General features: G+C 55.8%; 7 protein-coding genes across 9 annotated transcripts; 3 read left to right on the top strand and 4 right to left on the bottom strand.

Annotated features, from left to right (window-relative positions):
• Positions 1 to 744: 744 nt before the first annotated feature.
• On the top strand, positions 745 to 2,573 carry IUM83_12009 (Proton myo-inositol cotransporter; the record flags this gene model as incomplete). Its single annotated transcript, XM_067936606.1, has 2 exons — positions 745 to 921; positions 999 to 2,573. 2 exons carry the CDS (start codon positions 745 to 747, stop codon positions 2,571 to 2,573), a joined length of 1,752 nt encoding a protein of 583 aa, XP_067795070.1.
• Positions 2,574 to 2,837: 264 nt separating this feature from the next.
• IUM83_12008 (2-oxo acid dehydrogenase acyltransferase catalytic domain protein) lies at positions 2,838 to 6,011 on the bottom strand (the record flags this gene model as incomplete). Of its 2 annotated transcripts, none has more annotated exons than XM_067936604.1 (1): positions 2,838 to 6,011. In XM_067936604.1, one exon carries the CDS (start codon positions 6,009 to 6,011, stop codon positions 2,838 to 2,840), a length of 3,174 nt encoding a protein of 1,057 aa, XP_067795072.1. The 2 variants fall into 2 exon arrangements, with proteins under 2 accessions (XP_067795072.1, XP_067795071.1); XM_067936605.1 differs by having other exon boundaries at positions 2,838 to 3,632.
• A 945-nt stretch (positions 6,012 to 6,956) lies between these two features.
• Positions 6,957 to 10,152, top strand: IUM83_12007 (Resistance-Nodulation-Cell Division (RND) Superfamily; the record flags this gene model as incomplete). Its single annotated transcript, XM_067936603.1, has 4 exons — positions 6,957 to 9,677; positions 9,775 to 9,790; positions 9,964 to 10,072; positions 10,149 to 10,152. The coding sequence occupies 4 exons, from the start codon at positions 6,957 to 6,959 to the stop codon at positions 10,150 to 10,152; spliced, it is 2,850 nt and encodes a 949-aa protein (XP_067794954.1).
• Positions 10,153 to 13,042: 2,890 nt separating this feature from the next.
• Positions 13,043 to 13,424, bottom strand: IUM83_12006 (peptidylprolyl isomerase; the record flags this gene model as incomplete). Its single annotated transcript, XM_067936602.1, has 3 exons — positions 13,043 to 13,065; positions 13,137 to 13,195; positions 13,267 to 13,424. 3 exons carry the CDS (start codon positions 13,422 to 13,424, stop codon positions 13,043 to 13,045), a joined length of 240 nt encoding a protein of 79 aa, XP_067794972.1.
• Positions 13,425 to 13,645: 221 nt separating this feature from the next.
• On the bottom strand, positions 13,646 to 14,790 carry IUM83_12005 (archaeal ribosomal protein S17P; the record flags this gene model as incomplete). 2 transcript variants are annotated; one of them, XM_067936600.1, is made up of 2 exons in its annotated part: positions 13,646 to 14,107; positions 14,773 to 14,790. In XM_067936600.1, 2 exons carry the CDS (start codon positions 14,788 to 14,790, stop codon positions 13,646 to 13,648), a joined length of 480 nt encoding a protein of 159 aa, XP_067794977.1. The 2 variants fall into 2 exon arrangements, with proteins under 2 accessions (XP_067794977.1, XP_067794978.1); XM_067936601.1 differs by lacking the exon at positions 14,773 to 14,790 and adding an exon at positions 14,658 to 14,702.
• Positions 14,791 to 15,206: 416 nt separating this feature from the next.
• Positions 15,207 to 15,615, bottom strand: IUM83_12004 (putative mitochondrial protein; the record flags this gene model as incomplete). The annotated part of the gene is made up of 2 exons (XM_067936599.1): positions 15,207 to 15,373; positions 15,456 to 15,615. 2 exons carry the CDS (start codon positions 15,613 to 15,615, stop codon positions 15,207 to 15,209), a joined length of 327 nt encoding a protein of 108 aa, XP_067795005.1.
• A 453-nt stretch (positions 15,616 to 16,068) lies between these two features.
• IUM83_12003 (Rab11 family GTPase) lies at positions 16,069 to 17,152 on the top strand (the record flags this gene model as incomplete). The annotated part of the gene is made up of 3 exons (XM_067936598.1): positions 16,069 to 16,255; positions 16,331 to 16,456; positions 16,521 to 17,152. The coding sequence occupies 3 exons, from the start codon at positions 16,069 to 16,071 to the stop codon at positions 17,150 to 17,152; spliced, it is 945 nt and encodes a 314-aa protein (XP_067795006.1).
• Between the last annotated feature and the right edge of the window lie 3,604 nt (positions 17,153 to 20,756).

The following is a 20,756-nucleotide window of genomic DNA, read 5'->3' as shown; positions in this document are numbered from 1 at the left end:
CAAGATCGACGCAGCGATGGCCACCACGCAAGAAACGTCGTACGTCACCGAGGACCGTCCGTATTGGCGTAGGTGGTGAACTGGATAATTCGAGTATGTGCCGGGATGCAATGCGTGGCGTTTGTATTTTGTAAGTTCCACTCGATTGACTTGGAGAGCAGCGCGGTGATCACCACAAACAACTTATTTGAGTTGTTACTATTACTACAGCGCTACATGTACTGCGACATCAGACTCGACGTCAACGTACATGTGCACACAACAGCCCTATCCCTTCTTACGGCGACGTCGATCGTGTTCGACTTCAAGACACACTGTTGCTGGCAGCGTCTCCGTTAGCAATGCGTGTCACTTAATGTAGTATATCGGATAGCTCGAAGCGGGCGTCCTACCAGTGGCGGTGTGGGCACTCCGTTGGTGATAACGGCAATGCTCCCATTGCCCCCACTTCCAGCGTCTCGACCACTTGCTTGGACAGTGCACAGCTTGGACAACACGCCGAGATTTGCGAGTAACCCATGTCGTGTTCTCGCCATTGGCTAAGTCTCTATGTGACGCCACGCCTCCTTCGCCAGACGCTGCGCTGCAATGCTTGAACGGAGAAGAAACAGCTCCGACGATCCGTTTCGATCCTCATTTGCGAATTTGCTGGCTCGAGCGCAAGAACATCGCGACTAGCTAAGCCCGACTAGCGAGTTTTTCGGATACGAATCGAGTGTAGCCATCTCAGCTTCCGACTTCAACATGACAGGACGATCGCTGTGCTCTTGGCGAGAGTCTCGCGAGCGCGGTGCCATCCAGGAATCCGCACCGCTACTGCCCAAGGCGGATCCGCTGCTGCCGAAAGATAGCAATCCACTCTACTTGTATTTGCTCACGCTCTGCTCCACCATCGGCGGCTTCCTCTTCGGCTACGACACGGTGTGCCGCACTGCACTTCTACTCACCTCCTTTTGACTGGTTGTCTAATTCGTCGGTGCGTCTGTTGCTTTATGCAGGGTGTCATCTCGGGGGTGCTGGTCCTGCTGAAAAGCCCCGAAGTGTTCGATCTCACGGATCTACAGAGTGAGGCGGTGGTCTCAGCTGCTGTTGGCGGCGCCATCGTCGGTGCCGCACTCAGTAGCTGTGGCAATGACGTGTTTGGCCGCCGCCGAGTGATTTTGATGTCCTCCGCCATGTTCACGGCGGGATCAGTGCTGATGGCTTTCGCGGAGTCATTCGGGGAGCTGCTCATTGGTCGACTTGTCGTTGGCATTGCTATTGGTTTTGCGTCGATGACTGTTCCGCTGTACATCGCTGAAGTATCTCCACCGAGTATCCGTGGACGGCTTGTGTCACTGAATAATGTCTGCGTCACGGGTGGGCAGTTCTTCGCCTGCGTTCTCGATGCTCTGCTCACTAACGTCGATGGTGGATGGCGCTACATGCTTGGGCTGGCCGCTATCCCCGCGTTTTTGCAGCTGCTGGGGTTCCTCGCATTGCCAGAGACTCCACGATACCTCATGAGCAAAGGACGCAAAGAAGAAGCTTGGGAATCGCTCGTTAAAGTTCGCGGTACGATGGACGTCTCGACAGAATTCAGTCACGTCGAAGACGAAGTCGAACTTACTCGGTACGAAGATAACAACGTGTGGGAAGATCTACGATCACCGTCCGTCATGCGGGCATTGATTCTCGGCTGCTTCCTTCAGGCGCTCGCACAACTCTGCGGTATCAACACCGTCATGTACTACGGAGCCACCATCATTCAAATGGCCGGGTTCACCGACCCCACCACCGCCATTTGGCTCTCCGCGCTCGTTTCGTTCAGCAACTTCATCTTCACCTTCGTCGGCATCTACCTCGTCGACAGCGCGGGTCGTCGTCTGCTCACACTCGGGAGCTTGGCCGGTGTGTTCTTCTCACTCGTTGCGCTTGGAGGAAGCTTCTACACGGCGGAGGTGCAGTCCACACTGGTGACGGGTGTCGGAGAGTGCTCGGGTATCTCGACGTGCTTCGACTGCGTGGCCAGCGCTGCCTGCGGGTTCTGCTCCGAGGGAAACGCGGACCCATTCAGTGCGCTGTCAAGCCCTACGGCCATGAACCTGTGCATGCCTGGCAACGCCGGCGCCGTGTCGAGCGTGCAGGGGTCGTGCTCCAGCCCGAACTGGTCCTTCCAGTCCTGTCCGACGGACAGCCGCACCGCTGGCTGGACCATCTTCGTCGCACTCTTCGTGTACCTGGCCTTCTTCGCCAGCGGCATGGGGTGCATGCCCTGGACCATCAACGCCGAAATCTACCCGCTTCGCGTGCGCAGCTTCGCTCTGAGCATGGCGACGTCCGTGTGCTGGGTCACCAACTTGCTCGTGTCGTTCACGTTCTTGTCGATTGTGGACGGCTTGTCGGTGTACGGCGCGTTCTGGTTGTACGCGTCGATCGCTTTGCTCGGCTTCGTGTACCTGTGGAGGGAGCTCCCGGAGACGAAGGGGTTGGAGCTGGAGGAGATTCAGCAGATATTTGAGCGTCGCGAAAAGCGCCCAAGCTCGGCATTCTCTACAAGTAGTGACTACACGTCAATTGCATCGACATTATAATGCTGGCCACGTTGTACTTCGTTGGCACCACGACAGTAGTTAGTCGTAAATGGAAGTAAAGATTGAGAAACTCATGATTGATAATGGCCGTGTCGAAGCTGGTCGGTAGGTTGTTGCTAACCAGGTGGCTGTAATTTTCTTCCACTTGAAAAACTACGAGCCTAGCCAGCTCCGTAAGTTGCGAAGCCATTCATACAGCTATATAGAATAAGTAAGACATGCACTGTGAACGATGTACCCGCGCGGGTAAGCCGAAATGACCCCTTATGCGCCAGGGACAGCCTCCAGTAAGTTCGGGTCTTCGACGAACGCCTTCAGATTTTTGGCCATGCGAGCTGCCTCGGAGCCATCGACATAGCGGTGGTCGATAGTCGTGGTAAGCGTCAGCATCGGGCGCACTTCAATCTTGCCGTCTACCACGACAGCCTTGTCCATGATGGACCCGATCGTCACGAGCATGGGCACCTGCGAGTACGGTGTGATCGGGGAGAACGCCAGATCCAGTCCCATCATACCGACCGACGTCACCATGCAGCTGCCGAACATGTACGGCTCCACACCCACGGGTGGAATGCGGAAGCCACAGGCGCTGCCGAGCCAACCAAAGAAGTTCAACATCGGACGGATCGCCCACGTTGGCAGCACGCTCATGATCTTGTTGCGGTCTTCCTGGCCCTTGTCCTTGCCGCTGCGAATTTTGGTCGCGTCGCCACGAACTCGGTTGACCACATCCTGCAGAGTCATCTTGTCGATCTCGGGCAATCGGCAAACGCCGAGATCTTTACCGGCACCGACCGCAACAAGACATGAAATGTCCACGGTTGGCGCCGGGTAATAACTCCCAAACACCAGGTGGCCATTCACCGACGGGGCTTTGCTCAATGCCTCACCAAGTGCACGCAAGACAATGTGCGTGATGGTAAGGTGGCAGCCCGACTCTTTTCGTCTCTCTGCGATGTACTGGTTGGTCTTGGTCATATCCAGCTGTAGTGTACCGAGAATCATGCCGCTATCAGGGGGTCCGAAAGTTGAGATCATCATTTTTCGTCGAGGTGACATGCGGCTTGGCCCGAGGTGGAGTTGCAGTGCGAAGAACAGGATTACCAGGATCACCGCCACGAAATGCACAGCAGTTGGAAGGCGGACTGTCTTCAGAGCCAAAATCGCCCCGCCGAACTGAATAGCGTACATCGCTACGTCGCTCACAGTGTTCTTACCCGTCTTGGAGAGATCCATAACTTCGACTGACTCCGCCGCTTTCTTTGACTCACTCTTCTTCACCACTGCCGCTGGTGTGGTAGATGCTGACATAACTCTTGCCTTGTCCCCTGTCGGTCGCGAAAGCGTATCGACTCGCAGCGGTTTCCCCGCAACCGGAGTGCCATTGGACTGTGAACGAGTGGCTCCGTTTTGCACAGCATGTGAACCCAGCGACGACGACCGCTTCTTGTAGGGAGGTGGAAGCTCAAAAAGCATGTTGGTTACCTTACCTTGAGCCGCCACCCTGTCGAGGTCTCGTCTCGCCTTGATCACCTCACCCATCCGGGCAATGACGAACGGCTGCTCTGCAGCGGCCTTACCGGCAATTCGCGCAGGAATATTGCCCTTGAGATCCGTTTTGACCATCGTTGTGACCTCAGCACCATCATACGCTGCATTCGGGACAATCTTGGTGCAGGCCAGATGCAAGTCACCACGAACGACCTTGGGTTCTTTGAGCGGGCACAACTCCAGGTCTTCGATACTCTGAACAACCACGATAATCGTGCCTCCAGGCAACACACGCCAATGAGCCAGGTTGCAGAAATCGCGGCCGGCAACCACAAACATGGACTTGTACTCCAGATAGTCGATGTTGGTCTGTGCGTTCAACGACTTCAGGTTCATGCCTAGTGCGAGCTGCGGATCCACAAGTTTTCGCTTAGCTGCGTCCACCACTTGGTCCCAGATAGCACGCGGGTGGTAGGGCAAGTAGCCTACACCCTTCGCCGCTGTCAACGATCCATCCACTCGAGTGTATGCCTTGACACCGTCCTTGTCGCCGATGAAATTCCAGGAAGTTTCATCGTTCAGCTCGGCTTCCATGCGCGCGACGGCCTTCTCAATGATCTCGTTGTACTCTTCAGGGACGACGGGGAAGCCTTCTTCTGGCACGACACTCGGTCGGTTGCTTGGGAGAGACTCGGCCTGGTCATCTTGGTCATGCACATCCGCCGATTGCGACCGCAAGGAGAAAGCTTCTTCCTCGTCTTCCACGCAATCTGTAGTAGAAATGCCAAAACGCGTGGCGTTTGTGACGCGTTCCCACTGTCTGGGGCTCTCGTCCTCGTCCAGCGCCTTGCGCAGTCCATCCACCACGAACGCCTGCTTGATGAACATCTTGGCCTGAAGTCCAGCCGGGATGCCCGCCTTCACATCCACCTTGGTGATGTACGTGGCGTTCACCCCGGTGTAATCCTCGTTGGGCGTGAGCAAGAAGCCCGCCATGATGATCTTGCCGCGCACGATCTGCGGCTCCTGGTTCTTGACGAAGCTGTCATCCTCGGCGCAGGTAGCTACGACAACCATAGATCCATCGCGCAGCACGCGCCAGTGCGTGAGGTTAACAAAGTCTCTAGCTGCGGCGGGGAAGACCGCCTTGTACGTCAAGTGGTCCACCCACGTGTGGTCGTTGAAGACGTGCACGCGCTGCGTGGCCAGCAGCTGCGGGTCGAACGTGTACCGCTTGGACAGCTCCAGCACCAGCTGCAGCACTTTGTGCGGGTGGTGCGCGATGAAGCCCACGCCCTTGAAGGCCCCGATTCTGGACGCGCGACGCACGTAGGCCTTGACGTCGCGCTGCTCGGTCTGGAACTTCCAGCCGTCCGCGTCCTCCCGCGCCTGAGCGACGAAGTCGGCCAGCAGGCCGTCCACCCTGTCCCGGTGCTCGGCTGGGACGGCGGCGCCCGGGACGTCCAGCAGCTCCGTGACGGACGCGTCCACGAGCGTCGAGCGGGACGAGGCCGAGTGCAGCAGCAAGTCGCTGCTGGACGAGGGCGTGGGCAGCAGCTGCCTGCTGGAGCGGGGGCTGGAGCCCGAGCCGGAGCTGGAGCTCGAGCCCTGCGCCAGCGTGGCGGCCTGGGTGAGCGCGAGGATCCAGTCCTCCGTGCGGCTGGGCAGCGTGGCCGCCAGGTCGTAGACCTTGGAGGTCTTGGGGTGCGAGATGCGGAAGCTGTAGAGCTTCTTGTCCTTGGTGGCGCGCACGTGGCAGCCCGTGAGCACGACGATGCCCTTGGGCACCGAGTCGCCCTCGCGCTTGTAGTAGTACAGCACGGTGCCCTCGAGCGAGAAGAAGCGCGGGCGCCAGGAGCGCCCCAGGCCCGTCTTCTTGTACAGGTGGCCGGCCTTGCGCAGGAAGGGCGACGCGCCGGCGGCCGGCGACTGCGGCGCCTGGTGCATCGTGGCAGCAGAGGCAGCAGAGGCTGCAGAGGCAGCACGAGGCAGCAGAGGCAGCAGAGGCAGCACGAGGCTTGGTGGCTGCTGGGCGGCGACTTGCAGACTGACGCCGCTGGAAGACTCAGCCACGCTTCGCCTGTCACGCAGTCACGCGCAGGGATCAGGTGGCCCATACAGCGCGCTAGTGAAATCGCGTGGACGGGGCACGTTGAAGCCCCGGCTCTGCGAGACCGCGTCGCCAGTTTCAGGCCCGATGCGCGCACGTCAAGCGGAGCTTTGACTCGGACGGCGCGAGGCTCGCCATCCGGCGGCTTTGGGGCAATGGAGGCCGGGCTTGGAGAGGCGCATTTGGCGATGGCGGGCTGATTGATACCTGCTTGCTGCTGCCTTGGACGCTGGCCGCCATTTTGTCGCCCGACTCGAGCAGACGCTCCGGCATTGTCGACCGAATCCCAACAGACTGCGCCGATGGCTTGCTCCCAACGGCCAACTGATACCGGCCGGGCTCGTTTAGCTTGGACGGCACCCGCAACGTGCCTTGATAACGCTGCGAGGTGCAGCCTGCAGCCTGCAGTCTGCAGCACCCGTCGTCAGATACGGACAAACATTGCTACAGCTCAGCTGACTGCTGCGTTTGAAGTCAAGCGCGCTATTCCCGTGTCAGTTGCCGGCTGCACTGCAGACTCTGCAAAAGGTCTCGACTCAGGTCCAGCAAGCATTTAAGTCGCCTGCGTGCTTGCTGTATCTCGAGTCTGGAGTCAGTTGCAGTGGGAACAGCCATCAGGAGACCTGCAGACACCGCACTTCAACCGTTCACTTGGAGTTTGTATCCCCCACCCGTGCTCCTCCCTTATTGGCCAATAATAGTCCGCCTCCGCCTCATCTTCAATCTCAGTCTCAGTATCAGTCTCCCTCCCCCAAGTCCGCAGCGATCCGTCGTCGCCGGCCATGGCGCGCGCCTTCTACCGCCTGGGCGCGCTCTGCAGCGGCTCCCCGGCGCTCGTGGCGCTGATGGCGCTGCTGTGCAGCTGCGTGCTGTGCCTGGGGCTGCTCGACATGCGGCTGCAGACGGACCCGCAGGGCCTGTGGGTGCCGCCGCACAGCGTGGCGGCCCAGGAGCAGGCGCGCTTCGACGCGCTCTTCGGCCCCTTCTTCCGCGTGCAGCAGCTCATCTTCCACACGCAGCAGGACGCAGCGGACGCCTCCTGCGACGCCGCGCACGACCTGGTGCAGCGCCGCTTCCTGCTGCAGATGGCCAACGTGCAGACGCGCATCGCGACCGCCGCCCTGGAGGCGCAGGACGCGCGCGGCGCCAACGTGACGCTCTCGCTCGAGGACTTGTGCTACCGCCCCATCCGCGGCAAGGGCTGCCTGGTCACCAGCCCCTTCCAGCTGTGGCTGGGCAACGCCTCGCTGCTGCGCCAGGACCCGGACGTGAAGCTCACGGCCGCCTGCCAGACCACCGAGCCGGCGCTGCAGGAGCGCGCGCCCTGCATGGACCAGAACGGCGTCCCCGTCATGAGGGACGTCGTGTTCGGCGGCCTGGCCAGGGACGACTGCCACCAGAACCCGGACCCGTGCGGGGAGGCCACTCCGCAGGCCCAGGCGCTGGTGGTCACGTTCCTGCTCCACAACCGGCCGGAGAACGAGACGTACACGAGGCTCGTGCAGCAGTGGGAGCAGCAGGTGTTCCTCAAGATCGCGGCGGAGGCTGCGGAGGCGCTGAAGCCCTCGGGCCGCAACGCGAGCGACGAGTTCATCTGGGACAGCGTGCAGGACCAGGAGCTGGCGGACGTCGGTGTCGACGGCATGAGGCTCGCGTACATGGCGGAGCGATCTGTGGCCGACTCGCTCGTCGTGCAGACCAAGCAGAACGCGTTCATCGTGGTGGTGAGCTACCTCGTCATGTTCTTCTACGTGTCAGCCTCGCTGGGCAAGTTCTCGGACCCCGTGCGCTCGCGGTTTGGACTCGGCCTGACGGGCATTCTGATTGTGCTGCTGTCGCTCGGCGCGGCCATGGGTGTGAGCTGCGCCATTCTGCAGATGGAAGTGACGATGATCACGCTGGAGGTCGTACCGTTCTTGGTGCTTGCTATCGGCGTCGACAATATGTTCATTTTAACCAACGAGTTTGACCGACTGGCCGCCCTGCGTGGACTCACGACACTAGACACGAAGCGCAATACGCGAGATCGAGCAGAGGACGAACTGTTGATGCTGAAGCAGGTGCTGGGAGAAACCATGGTTAATGTTGGGCCCTCGATCGTTGTGGCGGCTGTTGCTGAGACGTTGGCGTTCTTGGTAGGCGCACTCACTCGTATTCCGGCCCTAACGAGTTTTTGTGTAGTTGCTGCGTTGGCGGTTGCCGCCAACTTTGCGCTGCAAATGACGTGGTTTGCCTCGGCCCTCGTGCTGGACGCGCGCCGAGTGCGAGCACGGCGCTATGATTTGTTCCCGTGGGTGAAACAGAAGCTAACGCTCACGCCGCCCACAAAGGGTAAGCGAAGGTTTGAGTCCAAGGTACACTATCAGTACGATTTGCTGGTTGACGAAAATGACCCAGTTGACGAGTCACCAGTTCGCACGACCAATACCGGAAGTATTCAGCGTTTTGTGGAGAAGACCTATATTCCTTTCCTGTTACGGCGGTCCACGAAAGTGCTGGTGCTAGTGACTGCCCTTTCAGTGATAACACTTAGCGCCTTTGGTTCCTCCGAGCTACCGCTTGGACTCGAGCAAGAGCTGGCGGTGCCTACTGATTTTTACCTGCATGAGTACTTTAAGAAACAGACTGCGCTTGGTGAGGCGGGACCCCCAGCTTACGTTGTGCTGGATAGCAATGTGGATTACAGAGATGCACAGCTTCAGCAAGATGTAAACGTTTTGCTGGATCAGCTTTCAGGTCTTCGCCAGTATATCCAGCTGCCGGTGTACTCGTGGTTGCATACATTTAATCAATGGCGCCAAATGCGCTTCTTCCTCGAGGACAAGATTAAGCAAGGTCAGTGTGATTGTCCAGTTCAGCCCATGGATCCGTTCCCATACGAACTCGCGAATATTGGAGTTGATAAGCCCAGAGAAGATGTGTTCCTTGCTGCTCCTGAGTATGGTTACGGTGCTCGATCAATCGCGAATGTGACTCCCAACGCGCTGTTCTACCCATTGGTAAAGAACTTTACGCAAATTTCAATTGATTCGTCGTGCTGCCAACACTTTGGACTTTGTGGTGCGCAATACGAAGGTGACATCATATTTAACGAACCTAAACCAAGCGACGACACAGCCAGCATGTCCATCGTTGGATCTCGTATGCGCTTCCAGCTGAATGCACTGCGCAACCAGTCCATGTTCGTGAACTCGTACTACTACCTCCATGATGTGGTAGGTCGTTGGAGTGTCGATCACTCCGCTACTGCGTTCCCGTACGCTCTTGTCTTCGTATACGAAGAGCAATACACTTACATCCAGGGAGTGGCGTTGCAAAGTGTGCTGCTAGCGCTGGCCGTGGTGTTTGGAGCGCTCTTCGTGCTTATGGATGGAAGCTTGCGGTTGACTACCGTGGTTACTTTGTGCGTGCTATCGATGGCTTTTTCGCAGTTGGGCTTTCTCTTTGTGTGGAATGTGATTGCTGGCCCGGGCGCAGAAACGTCGATCAATGCTGTCTCGGTGGTAAATCTTCTTGCCTGCGTTGGGCTTGGCGTTGAATTTTGCGTGCACACGGCACATCAATTTGCCTTTTCTCGGCGGCATCACCTGGGGACAACAGCCAACGACCACACACGGTACGCCTTGACCAGCGTTGGTGCATCGATCTTTTCCGGCATCACACTCACCAAATTCTGCGGCATTGGTGTTCTGGCTTTTGCGCCGTCTATGCTGTTCCGCGTGTACTTCTTCCGTATGTACCTGGGTATTGTGGTGCTTGGCTGCTTTCATGGTCTTGTACTGCTACCAGTTCTACTCAGTCTTATTGGTCAGCCGCAGAAATACCCAAATGATCTCAGTTCATTCCTGCTATCTGAAGAGCGAGATGACGAGTTCGAGGATGAAGTGAGCGTTTTTAAGTAAGTGATGCTAGCTGGCATCAGTACCAGATCCAATTCAATGGAAAGAATGGTGAAATCAGGTGGTTCAATGTAGGTGACGAGAAGTGTCAGACACGGATTTACTATTGAGCCACTCAATAGTCAAGTTGAGTGCTGGTAGAATATGCGATGACTACGCGGACTTGCTGTGGCAGGAGGCCTACCAAGCATTCTTACGCCAGATCTGCCACCATTCCTTGGCCAGGGCACCCTTCTTGCGTCGCCAGAGCGCGGAGAATTCCAGGTACTCATGGAAGCGCGGGCCATCTTTCAATTTCCACGCTAGGCCTTGGCCTTTAAGCCCTAGTTTCGTCAATATGGAACTCGGATCTTCCTCTTCTTGAGCCATTAGCGATACTTTTTGTTTTCCGCGATCTTCAGCTTAGCCAGGTCCTTGGTGAACTGGTTGGTAGGTAAACGCCCTCTCTTCCTATTTCACATCATGCCGTGAACTCGAAACAATCTCTTGATGCCATGATTGATCTCACCAGCAATCTTGTCAATGTCAGGCGTGGGTATCGAGCTCAATTTACCTTCGGCCGAAGTTTTGGCTATCGACAGGGCAACGTAATTGGCGATCGCAAAGACTACAAGCGCCAGCACGAGGAATTGTGGACACATGTTCGCCGTGAAATTTAATGGTCTTGGGTGCTTCTAGAGTTGTCGGTCAGTTGTGAAGTGAGGCTATTGGTTACAACCGAGAGCCTCTATACGCATACTCATACACAACACGGTTCTTGTCGGTTGGTTTTTGATACATCTACGTTGTTCACGTGGTTCACGTAGATGTATCAATGACAAGAACCGTGTTGTGTATGTGCTGCCTACTCAGCACGTTTGCGCCAAAGTTCCCGGAGTTGCTGTTTGTTGGTCTTGAATGCTTCTGGAGTAATCGGGAAGAATCCACAGGTTTCGAGACTGCCTGTTGCCCTCCCGTCATAAAAGCTGTTTGTCGTACACTGTACGAGTAATATCTTTTTTCGATAGCACTGACACTTACTTATAAGGCCAAACATCTTGCACTCAAACCATCAACAATAATAAACCGAAACTAAAGAGTACTCACGTATTTACTTTGTAGATCGAAATACGGTAGCGCAGAAGGAGCGATTCCACACGTAAGCCCTCAGTATGTCCAAGGTATTTTAGCTACTACACTCCTTCGTGTCCTCTTTGCAACACTTGTATTTCTTGCATGAGTGAGGTGTACGACCAATCACCAGCTTCAGGAAGACGTGAAAGCTGAAGGAGAACGAGCAGTTCAATCTTAGGTGCTCCTCTTGATCATTGATTTCAACGTCAGAATCTTGCATCCAGTGTGCCAAATGACAGGCGAAGGTGTCCGCACAGTAACGCATAACACCGACAAACTCGACAAGCCAGTACGTCAAAGATCGCATTTGTTTCATTTGTAGTGAATACCCAAGGTGCTGTTCAGCACAATGACCGCATCCTTCAAGTTTCCCAATACCTTCATCAACGGTGTAAGCATGTCTGCTTCGTAGTGCACGCTGGCAAAGTGAGTTCGGGTTTCGTCCCATTCGAAGCGTATAGTGGCTGGGACCGCCAAGCGCTGCCCGAGAAGTTTCCAGGCAAGGGGGTGCCATTGGTTGCATCATCCCCACGCACTAGCTCGGGAAGTGAATTCCGCAGCATGTTTTCGGTGATTGTCGTAGGGTTACTCATCGTAGCAACCACCATTCCATCGGCACCATGCTCCATGCACATGAGTCGAATTTCCAGGCACTCGTGGTGAAGCGTCAAGAATTTCCAGTCTTCCAGCACTGCGTCCACACCAAAACTTCGGTTGAACGTGACGTCAGACCATAGCCGTTTGAAGGAATCTCTTCTGCGTGTTGGTATAATCCAGATGCAGCGGCGAGGTGGGCTGCATCATATCCTCAGGTGCATCCAACCCCTTACGAAAGAGACGCATATACTCCTCCACCACTTTCCACGGAGTCATGCTGGTCGGGACCAGCGAAGGTATTCCACGCGTCCGCTTCGTTTCGAGATGCTGGATCTCCTCTCGCTACTGAACGACGGTGTCCTCCAAGGCCAGTGCGTTGTCGTTAATTTTTTTACGATACCTCTGCTGTTTTCGACGTCGACGCTGTCGGTGCAATAGAAACACTTTTTCCGCAGAGGTCAGCTCATTCCACGAGGAATTGATAGCCTCCCCGCGCGCTAACGGCGTGCTGCGCTTTGTCGAGCGGGATCCAGAGGAAAGCTGCTGGCTGGGGCGGAATGGTGTCTGTGTGGTCTTGACTCCTCCGCCACAGGATGTGAAGTAGAGGAGACACCGTCGCGAAAGACGTGGGTGGAGGGAGTGGATCGCCGAACGACCACCACACCAATGACCCGATCACTCAGCGAGTGATGCTCCGGTGGGTAAAGCGGGGTGGCATCCATAGCTAAGCTATTGACTTGAGTGGAACTTGGGTGATCGTAGAGTGAGGGGGTGCCGTCGGCACCAGCACTGCCGACACAGCACGGTACGGACGACTTACTCATCCCGGCCGATTATCACATGTGGCCACCCTGTCATCTCAACTCGCGTGATATGCATAACAAATTCATGATGACAGCGTTCACAGGTATGCGATTCACCGCCAGCTGCAGCTACAACTGCGTTGACGACAAGATTGGTGTTACCGTACGAGCGCTCTGGTGATTCCCCAGCCAACATGTCTTCTGAGATGAATCAAACCAGTCCTGCACCGCCGATGCTGCATCGGACATGGTAAGAACGCGGTGCAGGGTACCGGTATAATACTTTACGGACGACTCGTCTCGACTTGCTATCTTCATGTGCAACCTGCCATCGCGTACGCATGACGATTGTGTGAGGACAACCGACCATCAGGTGGTGCTGCACAATTGGATCATTGTGGATACGAGATGATGAACCAAGTGGTCGATGTCATTCGGCGTCAGCACCTGCGTTATTCAGTCCTTGGGCCACATCACGTCTAGGTTTCATGAGCACGAACGCCATGGATGAATTTGTCCAAGAACTCTCGAGACTGGTTGTCAAACTTACTGCCAAATGGATCCTTGAGCAGTGCGGCATTACACTCGAAGAGCAGGTTGATCTTGGGTCTACATGCAGTGATGCCAACAAGCAGAGCTCTAAGATCAAAGCACGCTTCGCAACAACAGCATGCACGTACACAGTGAAATCGGATCGCAACACGAAGCGGAATTTGTAGTCCTCAGGCTTGGTGCACTCGGGGTCAAACAGCGCCACGGCCATTTGGTCCTCCTTGTACTCCTCCACCATCTTGCCCGTGCGTGGATCAACCACGAGACGTCCTGTACGCGTTGCCATCGTTCTGCAAAGGGGGCTACGGGAGGAGGCCAAGATTGGACGACCCTCTGCTCACAACCGGTGATCCCCACACTACACTTCTGTAAATGTATCAGGCGTTCGTAGCAAGAGAAGCAACACAGGAGTTGAGTGGATTCCCCGTTCAGATCAGGAGCGGTTGGTGTATTAGCTTGAGCACATTAAGGATGCGCTAAACCTCAGCGGACCAAAAGACCGCGCACTTAGAACTGGCGGAACTGCTTGCGCACGTTGATGGGCTTGGTCTCCGAGGCGGGCTCGACCTCCAGCACGTTGAAGCGCACCGTCTTGGCGAGCGGGCGGCACTGGCCGATGGTGACGACGTCACCCTCCTTCACGCGGAAGGCGGGCGACAGGTGGGCGGCCACGTTCTTGTGGCGCTTCTCGAAACGCTTGTACTTCTTGACGAAGTGCAGGTAGTCGCGACGCACGATGATCGTGCGCTTCATCTTGGTCGAGAGGACGACGCCCTTGAGGATACGGCCGCGGATCGAGATGTTGCCGGTGAACGGGCACTTCTTGTCCACGTACTGGCCCTCGATGGCGCTCTTGGGGGTCTTGAAGCCCAGGCCCACCTCCTTGTAGAAGCGGGGGCCCTTCTTCTTGCCGGCGAACTTCTTGCTGGCAAGGAACACGCCCTGCTGCTTCTGGTAGGCCTTCTCAGTCTGCGCTCGGCAAGTAACAGAGTGGCAACAACAGTCAGTGAGGCGCTCTGCAGCAAAGCAAGGAATGCCAGACGGGCAGGAGCAGAGACACAGAGAGAACGACAACGCTCTCCTCTGCTGCAGTCCGGTTAGTAGCAAGCAGACAGCGTCTGCTGTCGCCCAGAAAGGGGTCACAGGGTTCCTGCCGATGATGAGTCGGTCGAGTTCGTCAAGCGTTCGGGTCGTTCTCGCAGACCGCGAATAGGGCCGCAGCCATCCGCGCTCTGTCCCCCCCCCCCCTCCCTCCACCTCTGCACGGGACCCAGAGGTCCGGAAAGAGAGCAAGGAGACAGGAACGAACGGAGGCTGCGACCTTCTCCGCGGACGCGCGTGGGTTACAGCCTTGGTGAGCCATCACCTCACCAACTAGCTAGCCAGCTCCTTCAGGGCTTCTTCTCCCGCTTCCTCCCGGCCGGCAGACGCCAGTGCCAGCGTCCACCGGATGCTCAGTCCGCCGCAGCGCCGACCGTCGAACTCTCTCCTCCCTCCCTCCCTCTGAGCCGCCGCTTACCACCCGCTGCCAGCAGTCGCTGCGTCTCGGCGGAGGAGCACCCAACGCCCTCCTTCTCTCCTCTCTCCTGTCCTGTCCGTAGCGTCCAAGGGCCTACTCAAGAGGCGACGGGTACCTGGTCAACGTGCTCCATGGTGTCGTCGAGGGGATTCGCTAATGGCTGGCGGCAGGCGAAGGCAGAGCTAGCGGATAGCCATTGGCTGCGGTGTGTTACTTAAGCGATATGACGTGGTCCACACACGTGATTATCGTTACTTCACAATATGAACCTGTTTGTTTTTATAGTTCGTGCCACAAACTATTTGCAAGCGATGCGACCAAGCTCGCCCTGTTCAACTCGGCGAGGACGCATCGACCTCTCGTTAGTGTCGCCGCCTTCGCGGTATGTATTTTGAGAAGACGATACGCTCCAAAGCCGTGAGTGAAAGAAAGCACTCGTGTCCTATATTTTTATGGCTCTTTGATCTGAACGTGTAGTACAGCTCTCTCCTCTCTTCCAAGGCTGCCGAGTCACAGCCGAGATGGCTTCCATCCCTCGTCGACGGCCACTTACTGCTCCTTGTTAGTGATGTACTGCTTCACCTCGACCGGGTTGGCCTTGTAGCCCTGCAGGCGGAAGGACGAGTTCTGGAAGGCCCACAGGAAGCCGCCGAGCGAGCCCAGCACGCCCGTGACCACCATGGAGGGCACCGCCACGTGGCGGTGAAGCTTCATGCCTGCTCGCACAGACACGCAAACCGCAGCGAGTTAGCCTAACTCATCACTGAATCACTGTCTACGTAGCACGAGTGGCCGCACCGAAGACGTAGCCGGCGGGGAAGGAGAAGGCGCTGACGCCCAGCCACCGCGTGTAGTCGCCCGCGTCGAAGTTGCCCTTCACGTCGTCGAAGCTCGGGTGCTTGACGATCACGGGGAAGCGCGGCTCGCGCGGGTCGCGGACGGGGGCGGCGTCACTCATGGCGGCGATCGATCGATTGCAGCTTGTGTCTGCAGGACGGGCGGTCCGTATTCGCCCGTCTGCATTTCAGCCAATCAAGGTTCGAATACTGTCGGCATTGATATACTGTGGTAACGGATTCTCATATGGAATAGGGAACTGTTAAATAATATATATGTGACGTGTGCAACTTGAAGTGCTGGGCTCGTTGCAAGTGCGCCCTGACTGGCTGCCAATGCGCGAGCCGCTGTGAGGGTGAGATTGCGGTGAAGACGAGGACGAAGAGGAGGCGTACATGTTGGGGTGTTATTGATGGCCGAGTGAGTGTCGTTGGAGCTATTTCCGGTCGGTATTTGGTTAGGTAGTGGCTAAGATAAGACGTGCCTCTGCGCACAAGATTAACCGCCGCGCAGTCGTCTTGCCGCCTCCGTTCCGCAGTAGTACGCGAGTGACTTGGAGCTGGTCCCGACGACAATGCAGTCCCCGCCCGCGTCTCCGTCCAAGAGCAGCAGCGCGTCCCCCTCCAAGAACGAACTCCTCTACAAGGTGATCATCATCGGCACAAAGGCAGTCGGGAAGACCAACCTGCTCTCGGTCGCGGCCCGTGGTGATCAGTTCGATGAGCGCAGCCCACCGACGCTCCAGCCCGAGTTTGTCACAGGTAACATGGCTACTCGTGGTTCATAGGATCTGGGTAGCGTTTCTTACGTACAAGTTTTCTTTCTGGTAACACAAGTGAAAGTACAGCGTCCTGACTGGAAATTCGGCGAGCCCAACCAGTTCATTCGCGCTCAGGTGTGGGATACAGCAGGTCAGGAGAGGTTCCAGGCCATCTCCAGTTCTCACTACAGACGCGCAAATGGTAGGTCGGTGTTACGGCTCGATTACCCAGACCAATCTTTGACGAAAAGTGCGAAATGCTGCAGGTGCGCTGATCGTGTACGACGTAAGCGAAAAGAGCACTTTTAAGGACGTTTGGCCGGGTGAAAATGAATGCCAATGGCTGAGCGCGCTTAAGCAAAACTCGGATCCGTCACTGCTGGCGGCAGTCATGCTCGTGGGAAACAAGGTCGACAAGTTAAAGGAGAGATCTGTAAACAAAAAAGAGCTCGTTAAAGAAGACGCGGTCATGAAAGCTCTGAACGAGACAGTCTTCAAGGACCCTAAGCAGGGTCTCGGATGGCTTTACGAGGCCAAACCCAAGGAGGTGACGCCCTTCCGAATAGCCAACAGCCTGATGTACGCGCGGACGTCAGCACGTGACAATACTGCTGAGCTTTTCGAGCTGACCGAAAAAGTCGTTCCCAGCCAGGGAATGACGATTCAAGGCTTTTCGATTCAAGGGCTGCCAGAGTTCTTGAAGTCGGAACCCGAGAAAGCAAAGTTGGAGTACGAACCCACTTTAGAGGTGAAGACAATTTCTCAGGCGCTGGAGGCGCTGTTGCTACGTATTTACGCTCGATCCAAGGATATCGAGGCAGGTGCCTCGAAACCCAGTGGTAAGGCCTTCCGCCTCCATGACACAAAACAAACCGCGGAGGGTGGTCCCTGCTGCTGAAAGCTCGAACCACATCTAGGACTCGATACACTCCTGCGTATGCATATTTGACAATGGTAACAATGAAAAGGGCACCTTAAAACAATCAGTTTATTCATCTTCCATGCATGGTTGGAACAACCCACTGCAATTGCAGTCATTGAAAAACGACACGTTGAATCGAATTGTGTGTGATCTTTAGCACTTGACGGTGCTAGGCTCGCCCGTGCAGTTGCCGTTGCTTGCAGCAGTCACATCGATGTTGGTGAAGGTCCAGTCCGACACCACATCCGGGTTCGCCACGATGTCGTACAGGTTCTCGGCTGTGCCCTTGAGTCCATCGATCTTGATGTTCTCAATCTTCACCAGACTCGTGGGCGTACCCGCGTACCCGCCCTTGGTCTTGTTGTAGTCCGAGTGCATCACGATGGCGTTGGTGACGTTGATGAGTTTGTTGTTGGTGTAGACGGCGTTGGTGACGAGGCCCTTGAGGCCGATGATGGTCTTGATGCGGATGCCGTTGGTGCTGTTCTCGATGGTGTTGCCCGTGACCGTGAGTCCATCCACCGTGGTGGATGAGTTCTGCTTGGGGCCACCGAGAGAGCCGATAGAGATGCCGTGCGAGCCGCAGCAGTAGTTGTCGCTGAAGACGGTGTTGGTGCTGGACTGCATGGCGAGGCAGTCGTCTTGGTTATAAATCCGGTTCTTGGTGATCGTGATGTGGTCGTTCTTGCTGAGGTCGAATCCGTCCGTGTTTTGGGCGACTCCGTTGCCAGCAGTGGTGTTGAGAGTGAGTCCGGTGATGGTGGTGTAGTTGGAGTTTCCGACGCTGAACGTTCGGTAGGGCACATTGAGCAGGGTGAACCCCGAGAGTGTGGAGTGGGCAACCTTGTAGATCTTGAAGAAGACGGGTTTGTCGACCTTCTGTCCCTGGGGCCAGTAATAAGCTCCTTGTCCGTCGAGCGTGCCAGGGCCAGTGACGGTGAGGTTGTTTCCTTGTAGCTTGACGAGCGGGCCATCCCAAAGCTACAGATTGTAAAAACAAAGTTCGATCAGCGATCTACGGAGAAAATTGAAGGGACTACTAGGCCTTTTGGTTTATGGCCGACTTACCTTGGGTCCGAAGGTGGAAGTGCCCTTGAAAGAAACCTTGGCGTTGTCTTGCAACTTGGTCAGATTCAGAGTTACGCCGGCGGGCACTCTGAGTGAGTCGACGACGATGCTGTCGCACTTCCTCACGTCGGTGTTGTTGATGTAGTCTCCGGTGAGAATGCAATCACCCCTGAGAACAGGCGGCTCTTGCGTCTGCGATCCGTCGGTGCTCGTAGAGTTTTGGTCGGGAGTGTTTTGACCGGGGTTGTTTTGGTCAGGAGTGTTTTGGCCAGGATTGTTTTGGCCAGGATTATCCTGATTAGGGTTGTCCTGGCCAGGATTGTTTTGCGAAGCATCGGTGTTGCTTGATCCGCTCTGGTCACTACCGCCACTTTGAACAATGTGGACACCTTCCTTGCCGCTGGAGCTGGAATCAGTGCCAGAAAACCCGGGGTCGCAGTTGTCAGACTGTAACACGTTACTACCGGCATCAGCGATAGCGGTGCTAACCACTAGAAGGGAAACAGCGAAAATGGTGGAGAAAAGCTTCATCGTGCTGGTGTCCGGGAAGGAGAAAAAAACGAACTGGGGTCACTGCTCATTGCCATTCCATCGGAAGCAAGCGCGCGAGCAATAAATGGGATCTGTTGGAGTCAACTTGGACTTGCCCCGCGTGCCGTCCAGCGTCCTGTCGCGAATATCGTTTTTACATGGTTTGCATGGTGACGGTACAATGTCTCTCGAAGAAGATTGTAGGCAATTGTGGTTGAAGCATACTAAAAAAAGAGTGGGATGGGACATCAATTTTGAGACGGAGTAGTACGTTGCATCGGTTGTAGTAGGTCGCAACAGATCTTAGGATGCTAGGTGCAGTAAGCTTAGTACAGTACAGACGAGGGCGTGAATAAGGAACGAGGGTCATCCTATAACCTCCAAAACCTAATGTTATGCAATTCTAGAGGGAAGAGCTTGAAGCACTGACATTGGCCATCGCCGTTGCCTGCTGGCAGAGCTGGGTTTTGAATCTGGGCGGGAAATTCGAATTTGTCACGAACAAGGTGGAGCGGCAAGCACGGAGAATGCGCCTCACCAAGCAGCCCTCTGTGCAATGCGCACCCGCGAGCCAACGTGGAGCCTCGCGACGCTAGGAGAATGGGCTCGGGAGAAGTTTGCGCTGGACAAGGCGCCGGGCAAATCGTCCGTCAAGAGGATCCTGTACAACGAGAGCTCGCTCAAGCGCATTGCGGTCGACTTTCGCTGCCGCAAGAAGGTGCCGCGGGCGTCCATGGTGGCCCTGGACTCCTGCGATCCAACCCATGGACCAAGGGGTGATCGCGTGGATCAAGCGGCGTGTACTGCAAGACTGCGGCTAAGAGGCAGTCTGGAGACTGTGCTGCGAGCTGGACCCCTTTGTAATCGAGACATCGGACGCAGTCACGTGGTGCAGCAACGCGTGGAATGCGCTGGACGCCAACACTATTAACTCTTGTTGGCGCCACGACGGATTATACGTGGACCGGACACAGATTAGTGACATAATTAACTAAATCAAGTATTTTGTCCACATCAATGGCAATTTATGCCCTGTAATTGGCTCATACCACTTGAAAGTTGTTATATATCAGGCGTTCCTTATTCACGCCCTCGTCTGTACTCTAATCGATTTGCTCACAGTCAGGGATCGCGTTTATGAATGCCGCAGAGCCATAAATTCGATTTTGCACAGGGCCGTACCCTGGTATGTACATGGATATGTACTGTAGACAGCCACATCAATACTCCGGCGGCGTGACTATGGCCAGGAGCTGTTTCCGGTCCGGTAATACCGGAAGCAGGGTTAAAACCACGGCATCCACTTATTAAGAAATAAACTATTACCAAGTCAGACTCTGCCGCATGTGTTGGAATGGAAGCTGGATCTTACCTTATCACGGACTAAGTTACCAAATATTTTGTAGGAAGTTAGAATGCACGAAGTCTAGGCGGCTTCTCGTTTGCAAGAAGCTTGCCTCACCACTCTCGAAAATGATGTCCTCAAACTGTATTTGATTTAACTATGGTGAGTAGTCTGCTCCCTGTAATGCTGCGACACAATTACGGCTGTTTTGGGGGAGCACTGAAGGCTCAGGGCCGTTCTTAACGGAGCGGTAGGCGGTGGGGCGTAGAAAAGTACCACTCTGCGCGTCGTCGTTAAGAATGACGGAGTGTAGGGCGGTAGGCCACTGTACCAGACTGTACCTGTGTCCGAGAAATTGTCTCATTCACAAAACGCCCCGAACTCCCTGTGGCGGATATTACGTATGTTCCCTCAGCTAGTCGATTCGGACGACGAGGAATGGAGCAGTTCGTCCAGTAATGAAGAGATGAATGACATTGTCGTGTGTGTCGCTGCAGCGACGCAGGCGCTTGCCATTAGAGAAGATTATTTCTGTCAGCAGCGGATCATTTGGAGCGACCACGTAGCAGTCCTACGGTGGCGAAGCTCGTTTGAGAGGAATTATCGGATGGATGAAGGTTCTTTTGATCATCTGTT

This window comes from Phytophthora cinnamomi (genome assembly GCF_018691715.1).
Source record: "Phytophthora cinnamomi strain GKB4 chromosome Unknown Contig22, whole genome shotgun sequence".
In the NCBI taxonomy this organism is placed as follows: Eukaryota; Oomycota; class Peronosporomycetes; order Peronosporales; family Peronosporaceae; genus Phytophthora; species Phytophthora cinnamomi.
This window is presented reverse-complemented; position numbering and strand designations above follow the sequence as displayed.